This window comes from Myotis myotis, unplaced genomic scaffold (genome assembly GCF_014108235.1).
Source record: "Myotis myotis isolate mMyoMyo1 unplaced genomic scaffold, mMyoMyo1.p scaffold_m19_p_3, whole genome shotgun sequence".
NCBI classification, from domain to species: domain Eukaryota; kingdom Metazoa; phylum Chordata; class Mammalia; order Chiroptera; family Vespertilionidae; genus Myotis; species Myotis myotis.
The window spans coordinates 12577612-12601296 of NW_023416335.1; the positions used below are offsets into that span (position 1 = coordinate 12577612).

General features: G+C 36.4%; 1 protein-coding gene across 1 annotated transcript in view; it reads left to right on the forward strand.

Moving 5' to 3' along the window:
- The window catches only part of SGCZ (sarcoglycan zeta), a 194999-nt gene that overhangs the window by 120065 nt on the left and 51249 nt on the right, over positions 1-23685 (forward strand). The window contains exon 3 of the mRNA XM_036300921.1: positions 1045-1132. Within this exon, the coding sequence (XP_036156814.1) occupies positions 1045-1132 (88 nt within the window). The remainder of the gene's footprint in view (positions 1-1044; positions 1133-23685) is intronic.

The window sequence follows — 23685 nt, forward strand, 5'->3', positions numbered from 1 at the left end:
TTGTCACACAGAGTGAGACAGCAAATATTTGTTGAATGAATGAAGGGACAGTTTGTAAATAATCACCCTGCTTACGTTTTAGATCATAAAAATGATAATGTGGTCAGTTGTAAGTTAATTGTCTGAGACAGGTGGTGGCAAAAGCCTCATATACTAGTTTCTTAGGCAATGATTATGTCCTTCCATAAATTATTTTACTATTAAGTACTGGGCCAGTGATAGAAGGAAACATCAACCAAGGTTATGTATACTAAAAGAATTTACAGGCAAACACCTTATGGTCTATATACCTCCTTACTTAAATCATTCTGTGATTTACAAATAATTTCTACGGGGGGTAAATGGTTAAATATTTTTATGAAGATGTATTTATCCACTCAGTAAGCACTTAGTAAATGCTTTCCTTCAGCAGTATGTTAAGTAGTGGGGCTATGGTTGTGTACACATGATCGCCATGGCCCCTGTGCCATGGATGGTTTCTCTTGTGACAGAAACAAATAAAAAAACAAGTAAACACATAAATGAGCAAATGAAATTCATCTTATGATAAGTACTTTGAACAAAATAAGTGAAGACTGGGAATTTGGGAATTGAATGAATCTATAGTTACAGTTTTCAGGGGAAGCAATTTAGAGGAAACATTTAAGCTGAGATCTGTAAATTGCAAGTTCCGCTTAAAAAGAGACTTTCTCAGTTGGATAAGGTCTAGAATATCTCCAAAAGCAGGCCCCTGGGAGAGGAGAAGGAGAGAGACTAGAATGCCTATGATGCATACAATAACCAGAAAAGTTGGAAATGCTTGCACTCAATAGTTAATGCCCATTTACCAATGTAGAAACATTCCTATTCTGTACAGTAGTTAAGAAGCACCCTTATTTTTATATTGTTCAACCAATGTTTGGGATGTTAAAATAACTGCCCAATATAAAACAACAACATAGAATTTTGATAATGCCCAAACAGAGTATATATAATTTTATATATTAAGTTATGACTATATATCTATTTTTTATTTGATTTCTTTATTTTATACATGTTTCCCAGGATAGTCCACTGGTCTTACAGTCTGACAGGAATGTAACAGTGAATGCAAGAAATCACATGGGGCAGTTAACTGGACAGCTGACAGTAGGTGAGTCTCTGGGGGTAAAATTGCTTCTACCATCTTACTCCATTTAAAACTCTCGTGGTTGTTGAAATTGGGAAAAGCAAAAGTATATTATTTCTCTACTATATAACTAGACATCCCAATACAGCCCAATAATCTTGCACATGATTTGTTTGTCATGAGGCCAGCTATGGTTTCCTCTGTTCGGTAGTTATTCCTCTTGTCAATGTGTTATTATGGGGCTGAATTATATATTTTTTTGCTGTTACTACTCTTGAATTATAAGCTGCACAATTTTCTTACCAAATATCTCCCTAGTATGTGTTCAATTATAGTAAATAGGCTTGAACAAACATGTAAGATATAACATTATGTGGTCTATGTATCCTTTATTTTAGGCAAATAATTTACCAATCATATTATTATCAGCTTATATAAATTAAAAGTGACATAATAGTTGAATATAATAAATCTAACATTTATGAATTACTTATAAATTTGATATTGAATCATCTAAACTTTAAGGCTAATAGGCTTTAGAAGTAATAAATACCTATTTTATCATATTGTCAAATTTTTAATTTAGAGGTTCATAATACATGGCATTATTATTTGAGTCAATTTGTGTAAGAAGAAAGGCAAATTAAAAGTTAGTCATAGTTATGTAAGATAATACAAAGATTGAATTTATGTATAATTGTTAAAATTTTTTTTAGAATATAACAATTTTCTGTGGGAAAATTGCCTACCACTTATTGATTTTTTTCTCTGTGTTATGTGTGTATGTATGAAAGTATATTACAAATGATAACTTACAATTTTGAGGACTGAGTTATTCTTGATGATGATAAGTAGAGCATCATTTTAATGCACATGTATGTTTCTAATTAAACTACACCAAATTATATCATTTAAAACGTGAGATTTATAGACATGAGTTTTATTCCTTCTAGTTCCTTTATAGGTATTGAAATACTTCTTGGTACGCTATTCATTTTATGAAACCAAAAGTGGAACTTATATCTTAACATATATTTCCAAAATATATAATTGCATTTTATTTATAATAATTAAATTTTATTTTACATATCTTTAAAGTGTAAGAGTTGGTCAGTAGGTATCTATTAATTACTATAACTGGTTAGTATTTTGTGATCCACAGAAATATATCAATTAGGAAGTGGGGTCATATGTAAATGTATTCAAAATTAGAGAAAAGAAATATGTCTATGGGTACAGAACTAGTCCAGAAGCACCAGGCACTAGTGTAAATGACTTGCCAACTCATTATTGTTACAATGTTGGAACTGCAGAAACAGGCATAAGCTGGCAGATTTTTCATATCATAATTTTCTTAATGCTGAGAACAATTTAGATAGATAAAACTTTTTTTATATCCTTGTCTTGATTTAAAAAATAAAAGGTCCTTAGTGGAAATGCCTAAATCTATATTAAACACAAAAAGACATATACAAGTGTGCACTGTAATACAGTAGCTACATACTAGTAACTATTGTTAGTAGAGCTGAATAGCTGTTTGATTATATGGAGTAATCAAGTGCCATTTGCATTTGTCTGCATGCTTTCCTGCTGGAAATATAAAGAAAGATAGTATCATGATTGTATTTTCAACCATTGTCTCCAACTGATTTTAATATGGTATCAGTATTTGTCACTTGAGAAGAAAAGAGAAGAATGAAAAGACAGAACGGGTGGGTAGAGGGAGAAAGGTTATGCTTCGTTTTAAATGAAGCAAATCAATAAGTTAATGATATCGCAGCTTGTATCTGTGGATGGAAATATACTCAATCCATTGAGGCTTAAACTAAAAACTGTTTAATATGCTGGTCATTGGGGTCTACTGTCAGTGACCTCTGTCTTTTCGTTGCTTTGTATTTTCAATGGACCTAAAGACACAAATGAATATGTAGAAAAGGGGGAGCTTGGAGGGGATGAAGTGTTCACATTTGAAGTCAAACCATTGGGACTCCCAAAAATCATTTATGTCTTGGGGACTCAGTTATTTCATCTCTAAAACAGAGATAAGGGCACCTATTTAGAAGAATATTATAAGAATTAAGCAATTTCAGCACCTCAAATGGTAGACAATTATATTTTGAATCTGGTATTTTGATGATGGTGATTGTAATAATTATATGATCACTTAAGTTATAAATACATTGCTATTCCTTGAGAAATTTTATGGTTATTTTCTATCCAATGTATCTCTGTGATAGTAGTTGAGGAATATGTACTGGATTACAATACTGTTGCAAAGATATACTACAAAACACATCACAGGAAGTGTACCTGATGTGTAGAAACATTTTAAATTATATCAGGATACATTTATCTCTAGGTAGAATTTGAAGATAGAATAGGATGAATTTAAGCAATGTATTCCATCAGTATTCATTTTTAAAGACTTTAATTTTAGTTGTATTGACATAAAGCAGCTATTTAACCTTCTTTTCCTGCTACTTTTTAAATTTCTTTCAGTGTTTTTTTAACATAGCCGATATTTTTAGTATAAACATGATACTATTTTGCAATATTTTAAAATATACTTCCAAAATGGACTCATTTATAAAAAATAAATTTATTTATTCTTAATTTTCTAAATAAGACAATTCTGATTTCTACCCTAAATCTATCAATTTCCATTAGAAAAGTGTGACAGACTGAATTCTTTTTCTACATTTTATTCCCATTATTCAAGGGAAAATAAAATGTCTCCTATCAGTAGCTACCTGTGTCATATTTTCCCAAAATTCAATATATGATTGGACAGCAAAGCAAATATCCATTCGTCTTGTATCCTGCCCTTCTAATTTTTTCATACAAGCCTCCCTTCCTGCTGATTACATTTGCAAGGGATATGTGTAATGGTGGAAGGCCTGAACAGACCTGCTGTGTTCATTCTAATCCAGACTCTTTCTGAGACTATGAAACCAGATCATTTCTAATTTAATACATGCAAAGAAAACATTTTATACATATGACAGCTCAGACATATTCAAAATTAAATAAATCGACATTTTTAGATGTGGGATTAAAAAAATCAATTGAAAAATATTTTGTGTGCTTATAAAAGTATACATTTTGTGTTAAATTTATGTTAATAATAGAATACTACCCCTTCCCCCATGACGTGTAAGATTCCAGTTTTTCATAGGAGGGGATGAGTGAATTCAAGATTTCTTTACAGAATTTATTTTTCTTAGAATAAAGCTGAGAGGACTAAGGTTGTTTTTAAGAAGTGATTAAAGAACATACAGATCCTAAGATGTCAGATTCCTTCAAGAAAAACAAGAACTTTTAAACATGTGGCAGAGTCATTAACCAGGTCAAAATTTCTTCTTTTCAATTATAAATGTCTATATTAGCAAGGTGGTTCTTTTTTATATGTGACATAAGGGTGTGTGATTTTAGATGTTATATGTTCATATAACATATGTTGATAGCATAATAGTTTCTATTTTTCAGGACATTCTCATCAAATAACATGGACAAAATGTGAAGTATGCATTTTTGTGAAACATATCACATTTTCTTTTTTTTTCTTTTTTTTTTTAAATATATTTTATTGATTTTTTACAGAGAGGAAGGGAGAAGGATAGAGAGCTAGAAACATCGATGAGAGAGAAACATTGATCAGCTGCCTCCTGCACACTCCCCACTGGGGATGTGCCCGCAACCCAGGTACATGCCCTTGACCGGAATCAAACCCGGGACCCTTGAGTCCACAGGCCGACGCTCTATCCACTGAGCCAAACCAGTCAGGGCATATCACATTTTCTTAGGAAACTGCTATAATGTGATAAACAGAATAAAAAATCATTTTTAGGGCAGTGCATGTGTAATATTATGTAGTTTTGATATAGACTTTGTTCATAAAACTGGTCATTAATTCTGTAGTAATTGGATTTGCTAAAAATATAATTACCTTTCCAATAATATCATGGAGATAATTATATTTTATTTCCCAATAACATTACATTGATCTGTAATAGAAAAGACAAACTATTGTAAGTAGTTTTAAAATATAAATGTTAATTTCACCAAATTAATTGCTCTTCAATATTTCTTAGCCAACTTGAATAAGGTATTAAATTATATGTTGCTTATTCTTACATTGCATTATAAAGTATTATTTAATTTTGATAAAGCAATAGCTAAAAAGTAATAAGATTTTTTACTTTTGTATGTCTTGTTATCAGCCAATAGCAGGAAAATAAAAATAAAAGGAGAATTAACTGAAAATTGAACATGGAATAATATTAATGAGAAAAGATAGTTTTGGTTTTAATTATTTTTGTTTAGTAGCATCCTGACTTTAAATTTCAGTCACAAACAATGTTGATTTAAAAACCCAGAATGATTGCTATGGGGTCCTGTGTTGTAAAAATAATAAACTCCATGCTGCCACATCTATATCATTATCCCAATAAAACATTAAGACTAATTGGGTATTAAATAATTAGAATGTCATTGTTCTGAAATTTTTCTTTCAAACTGTGCTTAAGTCACAAGATTATGCTACAAATGGGAACTTGTATTTCATCATAATTCTTCTTATTTAGTGCTCAATAAATTTGGGAAAATTAATTAACTCCTAGAACTGCTAGCTGTTATTGTCAGAATCATTTCTCATCATTGATATTGTCATTTTCATTTTTCAAGAATCAGGGCATATCAAATTATATAAAAACCTCAATTACAATCTACAATTCCTCATTTTTCTTTCTTTAAATTTTTTAATCATCACCAGAGTGTATGTTTTTATTGATTTTAGAGAAAGAGGGGAAGCAAGAGAGGGAAAGGGGGGGCGAGAAAAAGAGACAGAGGGGGAGAGTACCATCAACACGAGAGAATAGCATGGCTTGGTTGCCTTCCATATGCACCAAAAGGCAACCGTTGGAGACAGTGCTCCAACCTACTGAGCAACACTGGCCAGGGGTTTTTGTTTGTTTGTTTTTTGTCTGTCTTTATTCACTATTTCTTCAATGCTTTAAACTTCTTCAAAGTGATTCTTAAATACATCTAACTATATAGCAGTAAGTAAAAATGCCTTGGGCAAGAAATTAAACACATTGACATTTACATTCAGTACCAGTTTTCTTTAAATATTCACATTGTCAGGCTTAATCACCACACAATACTGCAAGCAAGTGCAGAGGGCTCTGCAGGAAAATGGTCTCAGGTTTCTTGGAGTCTGAGGAGCTTGCTTGTCTTCATTGCCCTGGGGATTTCTGAGGGAGGGACTCAGGGAGGTGGGATGATGAATGAGCAGCAGATGGGCCAGAACAGACGTGGCTGCACTGGCCCTGTGCCTGTTCCAGGGTCTGTCAATCCACTTCACACTTAAACATCAAATGTGCTTTATTTATGACTAGAGAAGATGTGCTTGATAAGAAAAAAATTACACTTTTAGAGTTGTGTAAGGAAAATATTTTTCTTTGATTTGTTTACTTCTCACTTTGAGTCAATACACACAAATAATACAGTTCATAGGATGAAACAAACATTTAGAAAATAATCTTTATAAGGAGATAAAAATGTATAAATATATAAAAATACATTAAAATTAGTACAGTTTGCCTATATATAAGCTAATTTGTATTCTATAGAGTAATTAATTAAACTACATTGACCTTCCTGGTAGTAGAGTTACAAGGGAATTGTAACAAATGATGTGCTACCACTACATTTAAGGGAAAAAACAAAACATATGAGCTTCTTATGGGAAACCAAAATTACACTGAATAAAATGTATACATCCTATATAATAAAAGCCTAATATGCTAAGTGTCCAGTTGACCAGTTGGCCATTCAACCAATCAAAGTGTAATATGCTAATGATACGCTAAGGCCGCTCAGCCGCTTGCTATGACATGCACTGACCACCAGGGGACAGACACTCCAACCAGTAGGTTAGCTTGTTGCTGGGGTGTGGCAAATCAATACTGAGCAAGATGGGCAAACATGCCCTGGAGCCCTCCTGCAGTCCCTGCCTGGCTGGCCAACCTCCTGCATCCCTCCCCAGCCCCGATTGTGCACCAGTGGGGTCCCTCAGCCTGGCCTGTGCCCTCTCACAATTTGGGACCCCTTGGGGGATGTTGGAGAGCCAGTTTCAAACCGATCCCGCAGGCCAGGCTGAGGGACCCCACTGGTGCACGAATTGATGCACTGGGCCTCTAGTTGATTAATAAAAAGAAAACTGGGTGATAGAGTGTATACTGCTTTTAGCAACTCTACATCAAAGAAGCATTGGGCCTGCTAACATTTTGTCATAGTGCTTCAAAGAATGCAGAGAACAAGGCAAATTGAAGTTAGATAAAAATAATTGTGGGTGGCAAAAATATATGTTTACTGGTTCAACTTAATTCAAGGATAAAGATCTAGACCTCCCTGCAAGAGATGATGTGTGTGATCATTGCTTAAGTGATATATACCTTCATCTGGACTTGTCATTGATCAGATGAAGAAAGAGCCCCAAAATCCTAGTGACTGTGACTGTAGCTGGATCTTTTCATTTTAGAAATCAAGTAACCTGATGATAAAATCATGCACTTGAGTAAAAACTGGAGACCCTGTATCTTTTAACTGTGTCAGTGGCTCTCTGCCCACCTCAGTACAGCCCCCAAATGCCAAGATAGACAGATACACACACACGCACACACACATGCACATGCACACACACGCACACACACACACACCACAGGTGTCCCCATAGAAGGAAAGCAAAGCCAGCACAACTTTAAAGAGACATTTCTGAGTCTACCACAGCACACAGCAGGGTTGATGGAGACATCAGCATTTTATTCTGTTCAATATGCTCCAAGATAATATGCTTAGGAGCTTTTTAAAAAAATTACCAGCCAACTATCATGACAAAATAAAACCTCTGTAAAGCAAGAAGTGCATAAAATAACATAAATTTAAGGATTTATCACATCATTAGTCACAAAATTTTATTAATGACTATGTTATAATTAAGAATTTAATATACATTGATGCTTATTGGATTGTTTAAACCACTGAGCATTTTTCAATGTTCCACAAATTTAAGTTAATTCCTATGTCCTAAGATTTTACAAGATTAGATACAAAACATGTGCTAAAGAGGCACTTTGATTAGGACTAATTATTAAGAATTATTCTAGAAAACCAAAGAATCAGAGCATAAGTTCAATGAAAAATCTTTTAAAATACAGGCATATATAAGTTTGTTTGTTTTTTTTTAATATATTTTATTGATTTTTTACAGAGAGGAAGGGAGATAGAGAGTTAGAAACATCGATGAGAGAGAAACATCGATCAGCTGCCTCCTGCACATCTCCTACTGGGGATGTGCCCGCAACCCAGGTACATGCCCCTGACCGGAATCAAACCTGGGACCCTTCAGTCCGCAGGCCGACGCTCTATCCACTGAGCCAAACCGGTCTCGGCATAAGTTTTAAATAATAATAATAGTATGAGGAAAAAAATAGTATGAGGACTTGTCTAATATGGTTTATGTATCAAAACAATATAAAGGAATATGTTCACCTAGAAATCATCATTTCCTGGGAAACTAGTTTTTGGAAGGTATTACATTTTTTTTCTTTATTGATGAAGTTATTACATATGTGTCCTTATCCTCCCATTGCCCCCCACCCCCTACTCAAGCCCTCCCCTCTCCCTCCCCCCCCCCCCCCGGTGTCTGTGTCCATTGGTTAGGCTTATACGTATGCATACAAGTCATTTGGTTGATCTCTCACAGGATGGATGAAAAAATCAACAACTTATGGAAGGCATTACATTTTAATAATTAATAGCACATGGACTAAAACAGCTAAATCCCAGATATGTCACTTCCCAGTTCTGTGATGTTATTCAAGTCACACTGGACATCCTCTCCAGTATTCATATCATAAAGTATATGTGAGGATTAAATAAATGAATATATGTGAAATTTGGGGAATACTTCCTGAAGCATTATGTGTATGTTAGTAATTGTAATTTTTGTTAGATCTCCGTGTAAATAATTCTGTACATTTGACCAAGTCTCTAGATTTTTACTTTGCTCATCTATGAAATGAATATTATGCTACACTGCCTCCATGTTTCTCTCCTGTTCCACATCTAAAAGTGAAAAGCTACTTTTTGCCTTTAGGGAAGGAAATTAGTTGATGAATAATTTCATCCATTAAATCCCCACTGTATAGTAGTCCTGACAAAATGACACCCTATTTGAGTATTTGAAATCTTAGCCAAAAATTAGAAGTATTTTAGATTTAGAATGAAGAATGTGAATAGACACAACTAAATCAACATCATTATGTTTTTATACTTTCATCAAATTTTATAATGAAATTTAATACACAAATTAATTCAACAAGCCCAATCAGCTTTTTTTTTTTTTGTAAATACTAAACATCAGCATGTTTTGTCCTGAAATAAATGGAGAAAAATGTAGATGAGGAGTTTATAATAAATATTTAAAGACCCCTAAAGTGACATGTAATCTTGCATTGAAGCAATTACTACTGTGAACACCTGGGAATTGCTTAATTGACTGCAGATGGTGTAGAACATAAAAAAAGTAGAAGGTTACAGATTATTCTTATGTACCAAATTTATGTTTTTTTCATTGACTCATTTTTTTTAACTTAGAGAATGCTGTAGTAGTCTGGGACAACTTAATAAGAATGAATATTTTATGTAAAATAGGCTGCAAATTGTGGAGAATAGATCAACAAAACACTTAGGTTTAATGTTCCACATACAGGTTAAATGATTAAATGCATCGTTGATTTTTAAGGTTCATTGTTAATATCAATCAATTCATATTAATTAAACTACTATTAACTAGTTTACTAATTCATCAGTTTGAGAAAGTAGTACTTTGAAGCAGATGCCTATGATTTTCGGACAAAGATTGCATTTTTAGACATTAGGACCCTTGGTGTAACTCAGGTATAATGAAAATTACAATATCTAAAGAAAATACAATAATGTGCATGTTTTAAAAAATCATATTACATGAGATTTTTATGTCATTGTCTTAACATCCTGAGCCATTACATTGCCTTTTTGGTGTTAGTTGCAGATTGTTATTCAATAAAGACAAAACAAATGCTCTGTCTCAAATATTTAATTAAATTCTTAAATATGTGTAGAGTTAGGCATGCAAGATCAAGGAATGCTGAAGATTTCTTCCTGGAGGACCTAGACCGAATTCTGAAGTAGATGGTTTGGCTCAGTCATTTCTAGGCTTGCCTGCTTCTGTCCTCCTGCTCTTATCAAGTACCTGCCCTGGTCTGGGATCCATCATTGTTGTTCTTAGAGGCCAGTTCCACTGAACAGTGCTCTGTTTTATGGTCCTAAAGACCATCCCTGCAAGGTGTTGGCCTCTCCTTCTCAAGACCATGGGTAGCTAATCTGCTAAAATTGTCAGGGATACTAATGCTTTGACTGATAGGAAACGTCATGGAATGCCCTCCTTTTCAAGCAAAATATATGTTTCAAAATATGATAATAATGCCTTTAGTTGTCAAAGAAATAAATCTAGGCTTGAGTATTTAGGAATGAGCATGTGGAATAAAATGAAAAATGGTGGTTCTAGCAGGACGTATTATAAAGGGGCCATACTCACCATCTTCGCATTACCTAGGCCAGTCCATCTCTTTATGTGGTGATAAAAGGAAGTAATGTTGTTCTTTTCAATAAATGTAAATGCAAGAATTGGGTACATATTTATAACATAATACTAAGGAAAGCACTAAAGAGCTGAATCACTATTTTGTTAATTATGTGATTACATTAAATAATTTAAAATGTGCCACAACCATAGCTCAGTGTTTAAATTTTAATGGTAAGAAGATTGTAATGAAATAAAAATGATATATTACAGAGCTTACTACAGGATAAGAGTAAAATAAAGTAAGCAAAATACAAGAGCGGTTATTTACTTCATATTTTAGATGTTTAGTGAGCACCATAAGTGTATGACTTATCTGAAATTAATGAGTCTATAGTTTATACACTGAACCAAACTTTGTTTTTAATGAGGCTCCATTTGTGGGACTTCGTAATTGCAGGTGCTTTGAGTTTCATATATAATTGACTTATTGAACATGCAAATTTTTGTTGGCCTCAATAAGAAACGTTTCTTTGGAAATTTGCTTAATGGGGCATACTGTTCACAAATGTAAGGTTATGGGACTAATTATCTGAAAACATCTGTGGTAGGAAGCTAAATAAGACTTAGGGGTCCATGTGTACACGGAAGATTATTTATCTCAGTTTTAGGGCGTTGGATGAGGTTGCAGGGGAACCCAGGCCACTAAGGGGCAATACTAATGGCCTGGCCATGAAATACAGGGAGACAAACTGTGGGGACCATTACATATGATGGTCTATTAAGTGCATTAGCTTTTTTCTCAAATTTCACTTTGGAGTATGTGTCTATTCTTATGTGTAGTTTTGGAGAAGTTCCAAGTCAGATAATGTATACATCAGAAAAATAAGCACAGTGGGAATAGAAAATGGAATATAGAAAAAGGGAAAAAATGAACCAGAGCAATTCTTGTTTCCAAGTATTTGCTGGACCCCTGATAATATACTCCGTAAGAGCAGTACCACATCTCCTTACAACTACCTTAAAATTGCTATCAGTCTCTTAATCTGAATTCTTTGGTTAAGGTGTTTAACCAGCTCTGAATTTACTTGCAACCTTTCCCCACAACAGTCAACTTAGATAGATATTTTGTCATATATTTGCCTAAAATCAAGAATATGAAATCTTATACTGCCCTCATACATAGATCCAATTGTGGCATGGTTAGTTTTAAATCTTCCAGCTGAGGTCCTGTGTCTGATGCTTTCTTTTCTAAATGCTCACAAACACATCAGACCACTGCAATTCTCATAGTCCATCCTCCTCCAACCCCTCCAAGAAATTAATGCATGTTAATGCCTACTATTTAAAACCTATCTTCTCTCGTGTCACAATATTTAAGAAAAAATCTCTCATTTCTAATTTTGCATTGCTTTTGCCATTTTGTATTATTCTACAAAGATTACTGCAAGTAACTTACTGAACAGTCACGATACAAGTTATTTTGGGAGACTAGGGGGTATTGTGGCTCTAAAAAATAAGCTTCCCCACAGTCTTTCTTCCTGAGTCTTCATGATTGGATCTCCTTTTTCCATCTCCTGTGGCCTCATTTTTCACTCAATTTTCACTTTTAAGTGAATCATTAAATGTATCAACAACAACAAAAAAAGCCATACTGGAGAATGGTGGGAAATAAAGCCTTCAATATTATATCTGGAAAATAAAGCCTTCAACGTCATACACTAAGACATTCATTATATGTATTTTTACATTAAAAGCTCTGAGAAATCATAAACTGTAGTCATTGCAATTACTAGAATAAAAGATACCGAGAACACCCAGTGCTGGGCTGGCTGAGTCTCATAAGCCATGGCTGCCATGGACAAAATGCAGCAGCCACTCTGACCAAATTTGCCTGTTTCCTGTGAAGTTAACAGGGTCACACAGAGGCTTTCTTTTTGTTTGTTCGTTTGTTTTTGAATTTCATTGAAGCTAATCAGCTTCCCTTCAAAATACAGCTCCTGTTTCTGTTTTCTCACCCATAAGCAACTGGTCATTTAGAAGAGCCCTTTGTTTAATGCAACATTAAACAGATCACCCCTGCTTTTGAATAACCTCCTCAAAGCTCAGTGAAAATAGAAATTAACTCTGGGATTCATTTGTCGATATCGCATTGATAACAAAGGCGATGAAGGCAAACAACGTAAAACTATTGAGAATTCAACCGACGCCACTGAATAGTTTATGGTTCTTAGGATTAAACAGTTTCAAAGAAAAGTGTGTTCAGAATCTAAAAGGCAGAGACGCTGTGAGGCTGGTTTCCTGTCAGACAGACAGCACGAGGCCACTGGCTGAGCATGGAAAGTGATGACTCCTTTGTGCCTTTTCAAAATACACCAAGAATTTTCTTGTGTGTAGAAAATGTAACGGGTTAAGGAAAGTGTTAGTGGGGTCACAGTGTAAGTAACAAGAATAAACAGTGTTGAGAGTCTAATAAGTGTTTCAAAGCAAGAACGTCATGTGATATTAGAAATGATTTAATAATGATTATGATCTTAAATGGGTTTTTTGGCCTCCTTCCACTCTCTCCTTTATCGTGCCTCTTTTCCCCTGGGTCATTTTATAATTTGTATAGCAACATAATAAAAGCTCTTTCATGTCAGAACATCAATAGATCTGAATTTATTATTTTTTTTCTTTCTGTGTAGCAGACACAGTTAGAGGAATGAGAATAGAGAAATATTATTTAGCATAACTGAGCTTTCACTTAGGGGTTTATGTCAAAAAGCACAAAGCTATGTGACATACGAAATAGTGACCATGTGTTTTGGTGCCAAGCCATGGAAGGCACGCTTAGAAAATTTAAATTATGTGCCAGCTCCCTACTTCTGCATCCCCCTAGCTTCAGAGCTGGAGCTCTTTCCCCTGCACCTGCCACCTGGTTTGTACCCATCAGATGCCCTAGTGATATCTTACCTGCTGACAAGGAGAATTCTGCAACTTACGGCATTATCACCAAAAGTTCTCTTTTGTCGTTGGTATTTCTATCCCCTTATAAATATACTTCTAAATGCATTAAAGCAACAATCTACTTTACTCATTTTAAGAAGTATCTACTTTGTTAGAACAGGTAGTTTTTACAGGTTTAAACTTGAAAAACTAGTAGGGTCCATGTTGTATCGTTTTCCATATAAGTCCAAAAACTGTGGACGTTATTTGTTATGCAGAGTCACTTTAAAAGTTTGAGCTCAGAGTGACACCACGGTATCAAAGATGTGCTTTGTGATGCAAATTAGAAATAAACTGATGAATGGGTACAAGTAAAGTATGTCTAGAGGATAAAGGATGAATTTAACACATCTTCCTTTGGGATTCCTGGAGAAGATGACCATCTGGGTGCAGGAAGTACATAGGAGGGTGCTTTTGAGAGGTACACAGGTAAGAGAATGAAGAAGGTATGAAGACAGGACTGTGGAGAGGAAGGAAGTGACCCTTAATGCCCTGCAATGGAGACCTCAGTTTGTCCTACTAATAGGATCTCAGGGACTCAACTGCTGCTGGGAGTTCAGCATCAGTTCAAAGTGCCAGAGGAAGCAGAAAAGCATCTGAGTGAAGAGCAAGGACTCTGGAGACAGGCTACAGGGATTGATTCCCATGCATCCATTTACCAACTGTGTGATTTAGGCAAGTAAGTTCACCTTTCTGTGTCTGAGATTCCTAACTGTTAGGTGGGCATAATGATAATATTTGCCTTGTTATTTTGATCATTGAATAAGTTGATGTAAGTGACATTCTTGGCACATATTAAGTACTACAGATGTGCTAGCTGCTAGTATTAGTAGTATGTCTTAATGAGAGAACCACCAGAAAAGATTTATTCAGACGTGCCATAATTTTTATTGGATAGTGATCACTCAAGGTAACATTTAATCCTAGCATCTAAAGGTTATTGAGTGCTATCGCTTGATTTATTGGCATGGGCAGGTGCTTTCACATGTCATGACATTCACAAGACTACTGCTGGGTGATAAGCACAATTAAATTACCCACAGCATCTGGCCCTTTAACCAGTCACTGACAGGACATTAAGGTTTTATATTTGTTCTCTCTCAGTTTTCTGACATTCCAACAGCTCATTAATTCTGGTAACAATAAATTATTCTAGATGTGAATGTTTCATATGAACATAAAAATGAGTAGTGAATAATGCCTTATATTAATTGTACTACTTTACATTGTTATTTATTGAAAATATACATGAAAAAACTGAACTCTAGAATATACATCTTTATTAAAGTTATCAGTTTCCCACAAAATTAACTGACAGATGTAAAACAATTCAAATGGGAATACTAATGGGTATTTTACAACTTGATAAAGTATTTCCAAACAATATAATTTAATGAAAAGCAAAGAGAATTTTAATATGTGTAACGTCAACTATTACAGGCACAATAACTAATACAATTTGGGGCTAAAAAGATCAAAAACAATAACTAGACCAGGATAGAAAACCAAGTTCCCATGTATCTACAGTAACTCAACATAGGTTCAAAGTATCCTGTGAAATCAATGGGATGTAAGAAGGGAATTACTAAACACAGAAGGTTGACTTAATTGTTCAACAGTTTAGCGGCAGGAGTTAAATCCCTACGACTTTATACAATGAAACAAAAAATTGACCTTGGAGAACTGTAATGGTTTTATTTGAAATTTGAAACAAATATGGAAAAAAATGTATATTAGAAGAGCCGTCTGATCTTGTGTGGAGAAGGTCTTCCAGAGTATACTGTGCATTAAAAGCTGCAGAAGAAAAAAAATAATTGATTTACGTGAATGAAAGTTAAAATTCTTCTAAAAGTTAATACTCCCATAAACAATACTGAATGCTAATATGTAAATATTAACAAAATTACCATCTTATTTGAGTTTGCCCTCTAACGAAGGTTTCTATTTTCAGTTTACTTTTGTGTATGGTGTAAGTTGGTGGTCTATATTAGAGGAATCCACAGGCAGCAAAATCTCAGACATATGCCAAAGCAATATCTTCACCGATACAGCTCCTAGGGCAATGGAAACTAAAGAGAAAATAAACAAATGGGACTACATCAAAATAAAAAGCTTCTGTACAGCAAAGGAAACCATCAACAAAACTACAAGAAAGCCCACTGCATGGGAGAACATATTTGCCAGTGTTATCACCAATAAGGGTTTAATCTCCAACATTTACAGGGAACTCATACAACTTAACAAAGATAAAAACCCAATAAAAAAACAGGCAATGGACCTAAATAGATACTTTTAGAAAGAGGACCTAAGGAAGGCCAAGAGACATGAAAACATGCTCAAAGTCACTGATCTTCTGAGAGATGCAAATCAAAATGACAATGAGGTACCATCTCACACCTGTGAGAATGGCTATCATTAACAAATCAACAAATGACAAGTGCTGGAGAGGATGTGGAGAAAAAGGAACCCTTTTGCACTGCATTCCCATGATGGGAATGCAGACTGGTGCAGCCACTATGGAAGACAGCATGGAGTTTCCTCAAAAAAACTAAAAATGGAACTCCTATTTGACCCAGTGATCTCACTTCTAGGAATATATCCCAAGAAACTAGAAACACCAATCAGAAAGGATATATGCATCCCTATGTTCATAGCAGCACAATTTACAATAGCTAAGATTTGGAAACAGCCTAAGTATCCATCAGCAAATGAGTGGATTAAAAAACAGTGTTACATTTCCACAATGGAATACTATGCTGTGGTAAAAAAGGAGTTCTTACCATTTGCAACAGCATGGATGGAACTGGAGAGCATTATGCTAAGCGAAATAAGTCAGTCAGAGAAAGATAAATATCACATGATCTCACACATTTGTGGAATATAATGAACAACATAAACTGATGAACAAAAACAGATCCAGAGACAGAGAAGCATTGATCAGACCATCAAACCTCAGAGGGAAGGTAGGAGAGGGTGGGGGGAAGGGAGAGAGATCAACCAAAGGACTTGTATGCATGCATATAATTCTAACCAATGGACACAGACACCAGGGGGTTGAGGGCATGAGTGGCGGGGGGTGGAGGGCCCGTAGGGGGATAAGAATACATATGTAATACCTTAATCAATAAAGAAAAAAATGAAAAACAACAACACATTAAAAAAAATAAGGTTTCCGTTAGGTGGCATCAGACCTCTTGGTCTCTCCCAGGATTGCTGACATTGGCATATGTTTTCCCCAGTCTCTTTGGTTTTGAGCCCCACTCCTACTTACAAATGGAATCTACACTGTGATATGCTGTGGGCAACATGGTAAAATTTTTATTGAAGTGTTTAGTTCTTGCCCATTTATATTTGACTGTAATTGTTGATGTCTTTCCATTTAAATATACCACCTTGCTGTCTCTTTTCTCTCTACTTCTTCTATTTTTGATCGTCTTATTTTCCATTTCTGCCCTGTTTCATCAGCTGATTGCTTTTTAGTATTCCATTTTATCTCCTCTATTGCCTTTCTAGTTAATCTTGTCTCATTACTCAAGCATTCATTGATTCCACTCAGATGTAATAATTCTATCAGAAAACATTTATTCACTGCATGCGATATGCCTTTTTTATTTCTATTTTAACTTTATGAACTGAAAGAGCATGAATGCATATAAGATGTAAACAATTTTTGAAGAACAATAAGTCACCCACAAACTTTGTGGCATATACAATTTTGAAGTGCCGTAATTTTATGTTTGTATACTATGTAAAAACCAGAATATTTTGCACATATGTAGTTTGATTGGGACCCTTACACAAAACAATAGGCCCAAATCTTCACTTTCACTTCTCTTTTTTTTTTTAATTAAATCTTTATTGTTCAGATTATTACATTTGTTCCTCTTTTTTCCCCCCCATAACTCCCCTCCTCGCAGTTCCCGCCCCACCCTCTGCCCTCACTCCCCACCCACTGTCCTCATCCATAGGTGCACGATTTTTGTCCAGTCTCTTCCCGAATCTCCCACACCCCTTTCCCCCACAAGATAGTCAGTCCATTCCCTTTCTATGTCCCTGATTCTATTATAATCACCAGATCATTCTGTTCATCAGATTATTTATTCACTTGATTCTTAGATTCACTTGTTGATAGATGCATATTTGTTGTTCATAATTTGTATCTTTACCTTTTTCTTCTTCTTCCTCTTCTTAAAGGATACCTCTCAGCATTTCATATAATCCTGGTTTGGTGGTGATGAACTCCTTTAGCTTTTCCTTATCTGTGAAGCTCTTTATCTGACCTTCAATTCTGAATGATAGCTTTGCTGGATAAAGTAATCTTGGTTGTAGGTTCTTGGCATTCATCACTTTGAATATTTCTTGCCACTCCCTTCTGGCCTGCAAAGTTTCTGTTGAGAAATCAGCTGACAGTCGTATGGGTATTCCCTTGTAGGTAACTGAGTTTCTTTCTCTTGCTGTTTTTAAGATTCTCTCTTTATCTTTTGCTTTTGGCATTTTAATTATGATGTGTCTTGGTGTGGTCCTCTTTGGATTCCTTTTGTTTGGGGTTCTCCGCGCTTCCTGGACCTGTAAGTCCATTTCTTTCACCAGGTGGGGGAAGTTTTCTGTCATTATTTCTTCAAATAGGTTTTCAATATCTTGCTCTCTCTCATCTTCTGGCACCCCTATAATTCTGATGTTGATACGCTTGAAGCTGTCCCAGAGGCTCCTTACACTATCCTCGCATTTTTGGTTTCTTTTTTCATTTTGCTTTTCCGGTTGGGTGTTTTTTGCTTCCTTGCATTTCAAATCATTGACTTGATTCTTGCGCTCCTCTGGTCTGCTGTCGGGAGTCTGTATAATATTCGTTATTTCAGTCTGTGTATGCTTAATTTCTAGTTGGTTCCCCAATATAACATCGAGGGTCTCATTAGTTTTCTTGTAGATCCCATTAAGTTTATCGGCGGCTTCTAAACAGTTCTTGAGAGACCTTAAAAGTGTGGTTCTGAACTCTATATCTTCCATTGACAATTTTGTCCTGTTTCTTTGTCTCCGCATTTTGTTATGCTTCCTTGGTGCACCCCCTAGTGGTCTTTGTTCACAGTCTTATAGTTAAACCTTGATTGTTGTAGCTAATACCAGGGAGGGTTTGACCTCCAGGCCAAGTGGCTGTGAGAATCAGCTGTGTCAGCAGTGAGAGAACTTCTGTCCTCTAAGGAGGTGCTAATCTAGCCTTTGCCTGAGGCTATCTGGCAAATGCCTGTGTGCAGGGCTTGGGCAGGGCGGGTCGCACAGGATCAACAGGGTGGGCCGGAGAGAGCAGTTATGGCTGCTCTCAGTCCCGTCCCCAGAGGCTCTGCCTCTCTGAGTCCCAGCACCCGCTGCAAAGCTCAGAGAGAAAGCTGCACTCGCTCTGACTGAAGCCAGACAGTCCCGCTTCTCCCGTTTGAGTCTGGGTCCCTAAAGACTCGCCTGTATCTGGAGCTCAGAGTCTGTGACTCCCTCCCGATTGAAAACGCCAACCGCGCCCTCCGCCGCCAGCCCGCTCCGCGCACTCCACACCTCAGAATTTGACTTCAACACTGTGCCTCCTCTGAGTGTCCGTATGCGTTTCTCTTTCCTCCTAGTTGTAGGACTTCCAATCAGCCAGCGTTCCTGTGGTTCTGGGTGATGGCCATTCCGTCTTTTAGTTTCACTTTTGAAGTAGTTGTTCAAAGCAGCAAACTCCAGCGTTAACCTATGCCGCCATCTTGGTTCTCCCACTTTCACTTCTCTTAAACAACTTGGTCAACATAAGTGGAATAAAGAGATAGATTTTACCTGATGCTTAAAGTTCATAGAGACCAGGCCCAGGAAAAAAAATACCATAGTAGTTTAGGAAATGGTTGGCTAGGTAGTCTATAAGTATTATTATTATTATTAATCACCAAAATAACAAGAATATAAGTGTAAAAGATTACATTTATACTTAAGGCCAGGTTTTAGAAAAACCTAAATAGAACTCTAGTTTGCCCAATAGAAATGTCTATAAGAGAATTTGCTCAGTATAGTAGCCTTTTCAACAGCATCATTTCAGAAATATATATGTTTAAATTAGACACTGATGAATTTTTGTAACGATGCATTGATTTCTATTTGAGAGAGAGAGAGAGAGAGAATGACTGCACAAAAAACATAAAGAAGAAGAAAATAAAGAGTAATAAAAATGCAACTAAAAGAAAGCCAAATCACAATGTATGCACTATTCAACATGGGCATGGTAATTTATTTATTCATATCATTGGAAAGTCCAGGGGTACCTTAGTCTGTCTCTGACTGCACTCAGTTGTTTAAGCAATTATTCAGGAGTGTCTCTCTGTCTTTGTCTTTCTCTTTCTGTTCCTTTCCCATGGATTGAATGAATTCTCAGGCAGACTTTTTCCACATGGGAGCTTGACTTAAAAGCTTCAAGTTTATATCATGGTCAGTGTCTGTGATCTGAAAAGAAGAATGTGCCTCTTTCAAAACTTAGTGCAAAAATCAGGAGAGTGTTTCAGTCGGTGCTTATGCATGAATTAATTGCTTTGGTCAGAGAAAATAACACCACTCAAAGAAATGGACCACTTCTAAAGAGTCAGCCCCAGTAGCCCCAGGGACTGACTGTGAGGAATCTATTGTCTGTAAGACTGAAAACAAGTGGTATTTAAATGATATTTATTCCAACAGTAATCAAGGAATTGTACATTGAAACCATAGTGGCATATCTCTTACATGCTCAGATTGGCAAAAATATTGAAGTCAGATAACAATGAGTGTTTGCAAAAATGCAGAGCTACAGGAACTCTCATGTTCTCTGTGAGGTATGTTAATTGATAAAATCAGTTTGAAAAATAACTTTTTGTTATCTACATTTGAAGTACATTTTCTGCTCTCTCACACCCAAATATATGCCCTAGAAAATTCTTGCCAAAGTATAGAAGCAATCTTGTACAAAGATTTACAGCATCATCATTACTAATTTTGATATCCCAGAAACAACCTAAAAGATTATCAGTGGAAAATGGATCATTGACCTGTGCTCTATCCATATCTTACCTAATAATAGATGAACATGGTAATTGACTGTAACTTTGCTACGCTTCCCATTGGCTAATCAGCATGATATGCAAATTAACCACCAACAAAGATGGTGGTTTATTTGCATACTAGGTCCCAAGCGGTGGAGCGAAGTCTGATGACCCAGGCCAGAGCATTGAGGCCTCATGGGCCTGGAGCCTGGCAGAGCAGTGAGGCATCATGGCCCCGGGGCTGGCAGAGAAGAGAGGCATCACAGCCCTGGGGCTGGTGGAGCAGAGAGGCCTCACGGCCCTGGGATCGGCAGAGCAGTGAAGCCTCATGGCCCCAGCACCAGGCGGAGCAGCAAGGCCACCCAGCCCCGGAGTTGGTGGAGCAGCGAGGCCACAGGGCCCTGGGGCTGGTGGAGCAGAGAGGCCTCACGGCCCCGGGGCTGGTGGAGCAGCGAGGCCACAGGGCCTCGGTGCCAGGTGGAGCATAGAGGCCTCACGGCCAGGGGCCTGCTGAGCAGCGAAGCCTGATGGCTCCAGGGCGGCTCTGGATGGAGCCCAGCCAGAGCAAAGGCCTGGGTCTCGAGTGCAGGAGGAAAACTGGTGCCAGCAGCCAAGGGAAGGGAAGGCCTATTGCACAAATCTCTTCATACAACAGGTCTCTAGTGATAGAATAAAACAGTGAATATGAATAAACTGGAGATACATGTATTGAAATAGATGAATCTAACAAATTTACTGTTGAATGCAAAAAACCTAGTCACCAAAAAATATAAGTACTAGAAAGGTATGTGTGTATACATATATATAATTCAAAACATGCCAATTTTAAAAACTGTTTTAAGAATACATAAGTAGTACAGTTATAAAATGAGAGTGATGGAAACTAATTTCAGTATAATGTTGACATTGGAGCTCCCCAGGGAAGGCAGGGACATGTGATTAAGGAAAGGTTGCATTGAATATTTTATCTATGTTGTTAATAATACTTATTTACTTGTCTGTGTGGTTGGTAACATATTTATATAATCTTTATATGTGTAAGTTTTTCATAACTTTTAAAAAGGATGAAGGGGGCCAATAATATGTGATTGTAGGATGTATAGATAGGCGAGGGTGTGATTAACAAAGCATTGAAGTACAAATGATGGGAAAAATTGTAATTCATTAAAGTTTTAAAGAAATTTTTATTGAGGAATTGTTATGCACTGGTCCAGACACGAGGTGGAAGTCTCAAGTAGTAATACAATGGAGAATGTAACGTCAGAGTTTTTGTAGCAACCTTATTTGCTGGAGGAGAATGGCTCCTCCTCTGATTCCAAAGCAGAAGACAGTTCCTGTGTGTGTGTGTGTGTGTGTGTGTGTGTGTGTGTGTGTGTGTGTGAGCGCGTGCATGTGCGTGCTGGGGAAGTAGGGGGAGTGTGGGGTAAAACTGATCTCTGGCAGGATCCTATGAGAATTGCAGATTCCAGCCTGGCCCTGGTGACCTCTTCCATATTCTGCTTCTCCTCCCCTCCTCAAGTGCACTTGGAGTGCATTTCCCATGAAGTTTGTAAGGACACACATAGTGTGAAATAAAATAAAGTACAGGGCCTCTTTATATCTATATTTCATTAAAGCAGCTTCATTTTTTATTTCCAATTTTGTTTTGCTTGGCCCATGATAATTCTAAATCAGGACTTTTAGAACACCGAATTTAGTTGAGTATATTGAATCTTGTTTTTGTTTTTCTCCTGGGGATTTCTAGTCATTTAATAATACTCATTTTCAAGACCTAGAAAGTATTGACAGACATATAAAATTGCAGTTATACAGACAAAAGGTCCATTATGATATGCTTGAGGAAAGCACAGTAGAGATGATCAGACATACTCATTTTGATCTTTGCCTTATTTTCTTTAAATCAGTACTAAATCATACCATATGGCCCTATCTATATATATAAAAGCCTAAGCAACCATTCGACTGTTTGACCGGTAGCTATGATGCTCACAGACCACCAGAGGGCAGATGCTCAATGTACAGGCATGGAAACATGGAACAGACTGATGAATCTCAGAGGGAAGAGGGGAAGGGGGAAGGGAGTAGGGGGGAAAAGATTAACCAAAGATCTTATATGCATAGTAAAGGCCTGATGCAGGATTGGCTGAAACCAGCCCGGTGCATGAGGTGGGGTCCCTCGGCCTGGCCTGCAGGGATCGGGTTGAAACTGGTAGCCCAACATCCCCTGAGGGGTTCCAGATTATGAGAGGGCACAGGCCAGGCTGAGGGACCCCACCAGTGCATGAATCCGTGTACCGGGCCTCTAGTGGTAATATATTATTTTAGCACCTTTGGAGATTTCTATTGAATAAAATTTTCCAATTCATGTATATGACTGATTCAATGTAGAAATTCAAAGACAATAGATAAATTATTAGAGCCTCTCTACTTCCCATCAAAACATGCCTTTGGCTACTGAACATGATTGTAAGAAATGTGGATGTTTTAAAAGGCAATGGAGCAGTATCCCAAGGTAACAAAGAAATTAGCTTAGTTGTTATTTTGGTTTGTTTCTTTGTGAAGAATACATAGAACATTAAATGAACTAGAGAAAATATTTGGATATGGATTGGACTCTTCAATATTTTTATGGAACCTATTCTTTTGCTCATATATGTTCTCTTTTTTTCCTGCCAATTCTCACTTCTTCTATCCCTGACTGCTCTTTAATTTTGAAGTTGCTAGAATAAATTTCCTCAGAGATATACCTAAAGAAACATTTAGTTTCCATACTTTAGTTAGTGAGTTGGTGTTTAAGATAACTAATAAAATATAGAAGTGCCTGAACAACCCCATCTTTTATGATCTATTTAAGGAAATAGAACTCCTTACCCAGAGTCTTCAGGCACATTGCTCTCTGGCAACACTGGAGGCCTCACCAGATGAGATACAATTGAACT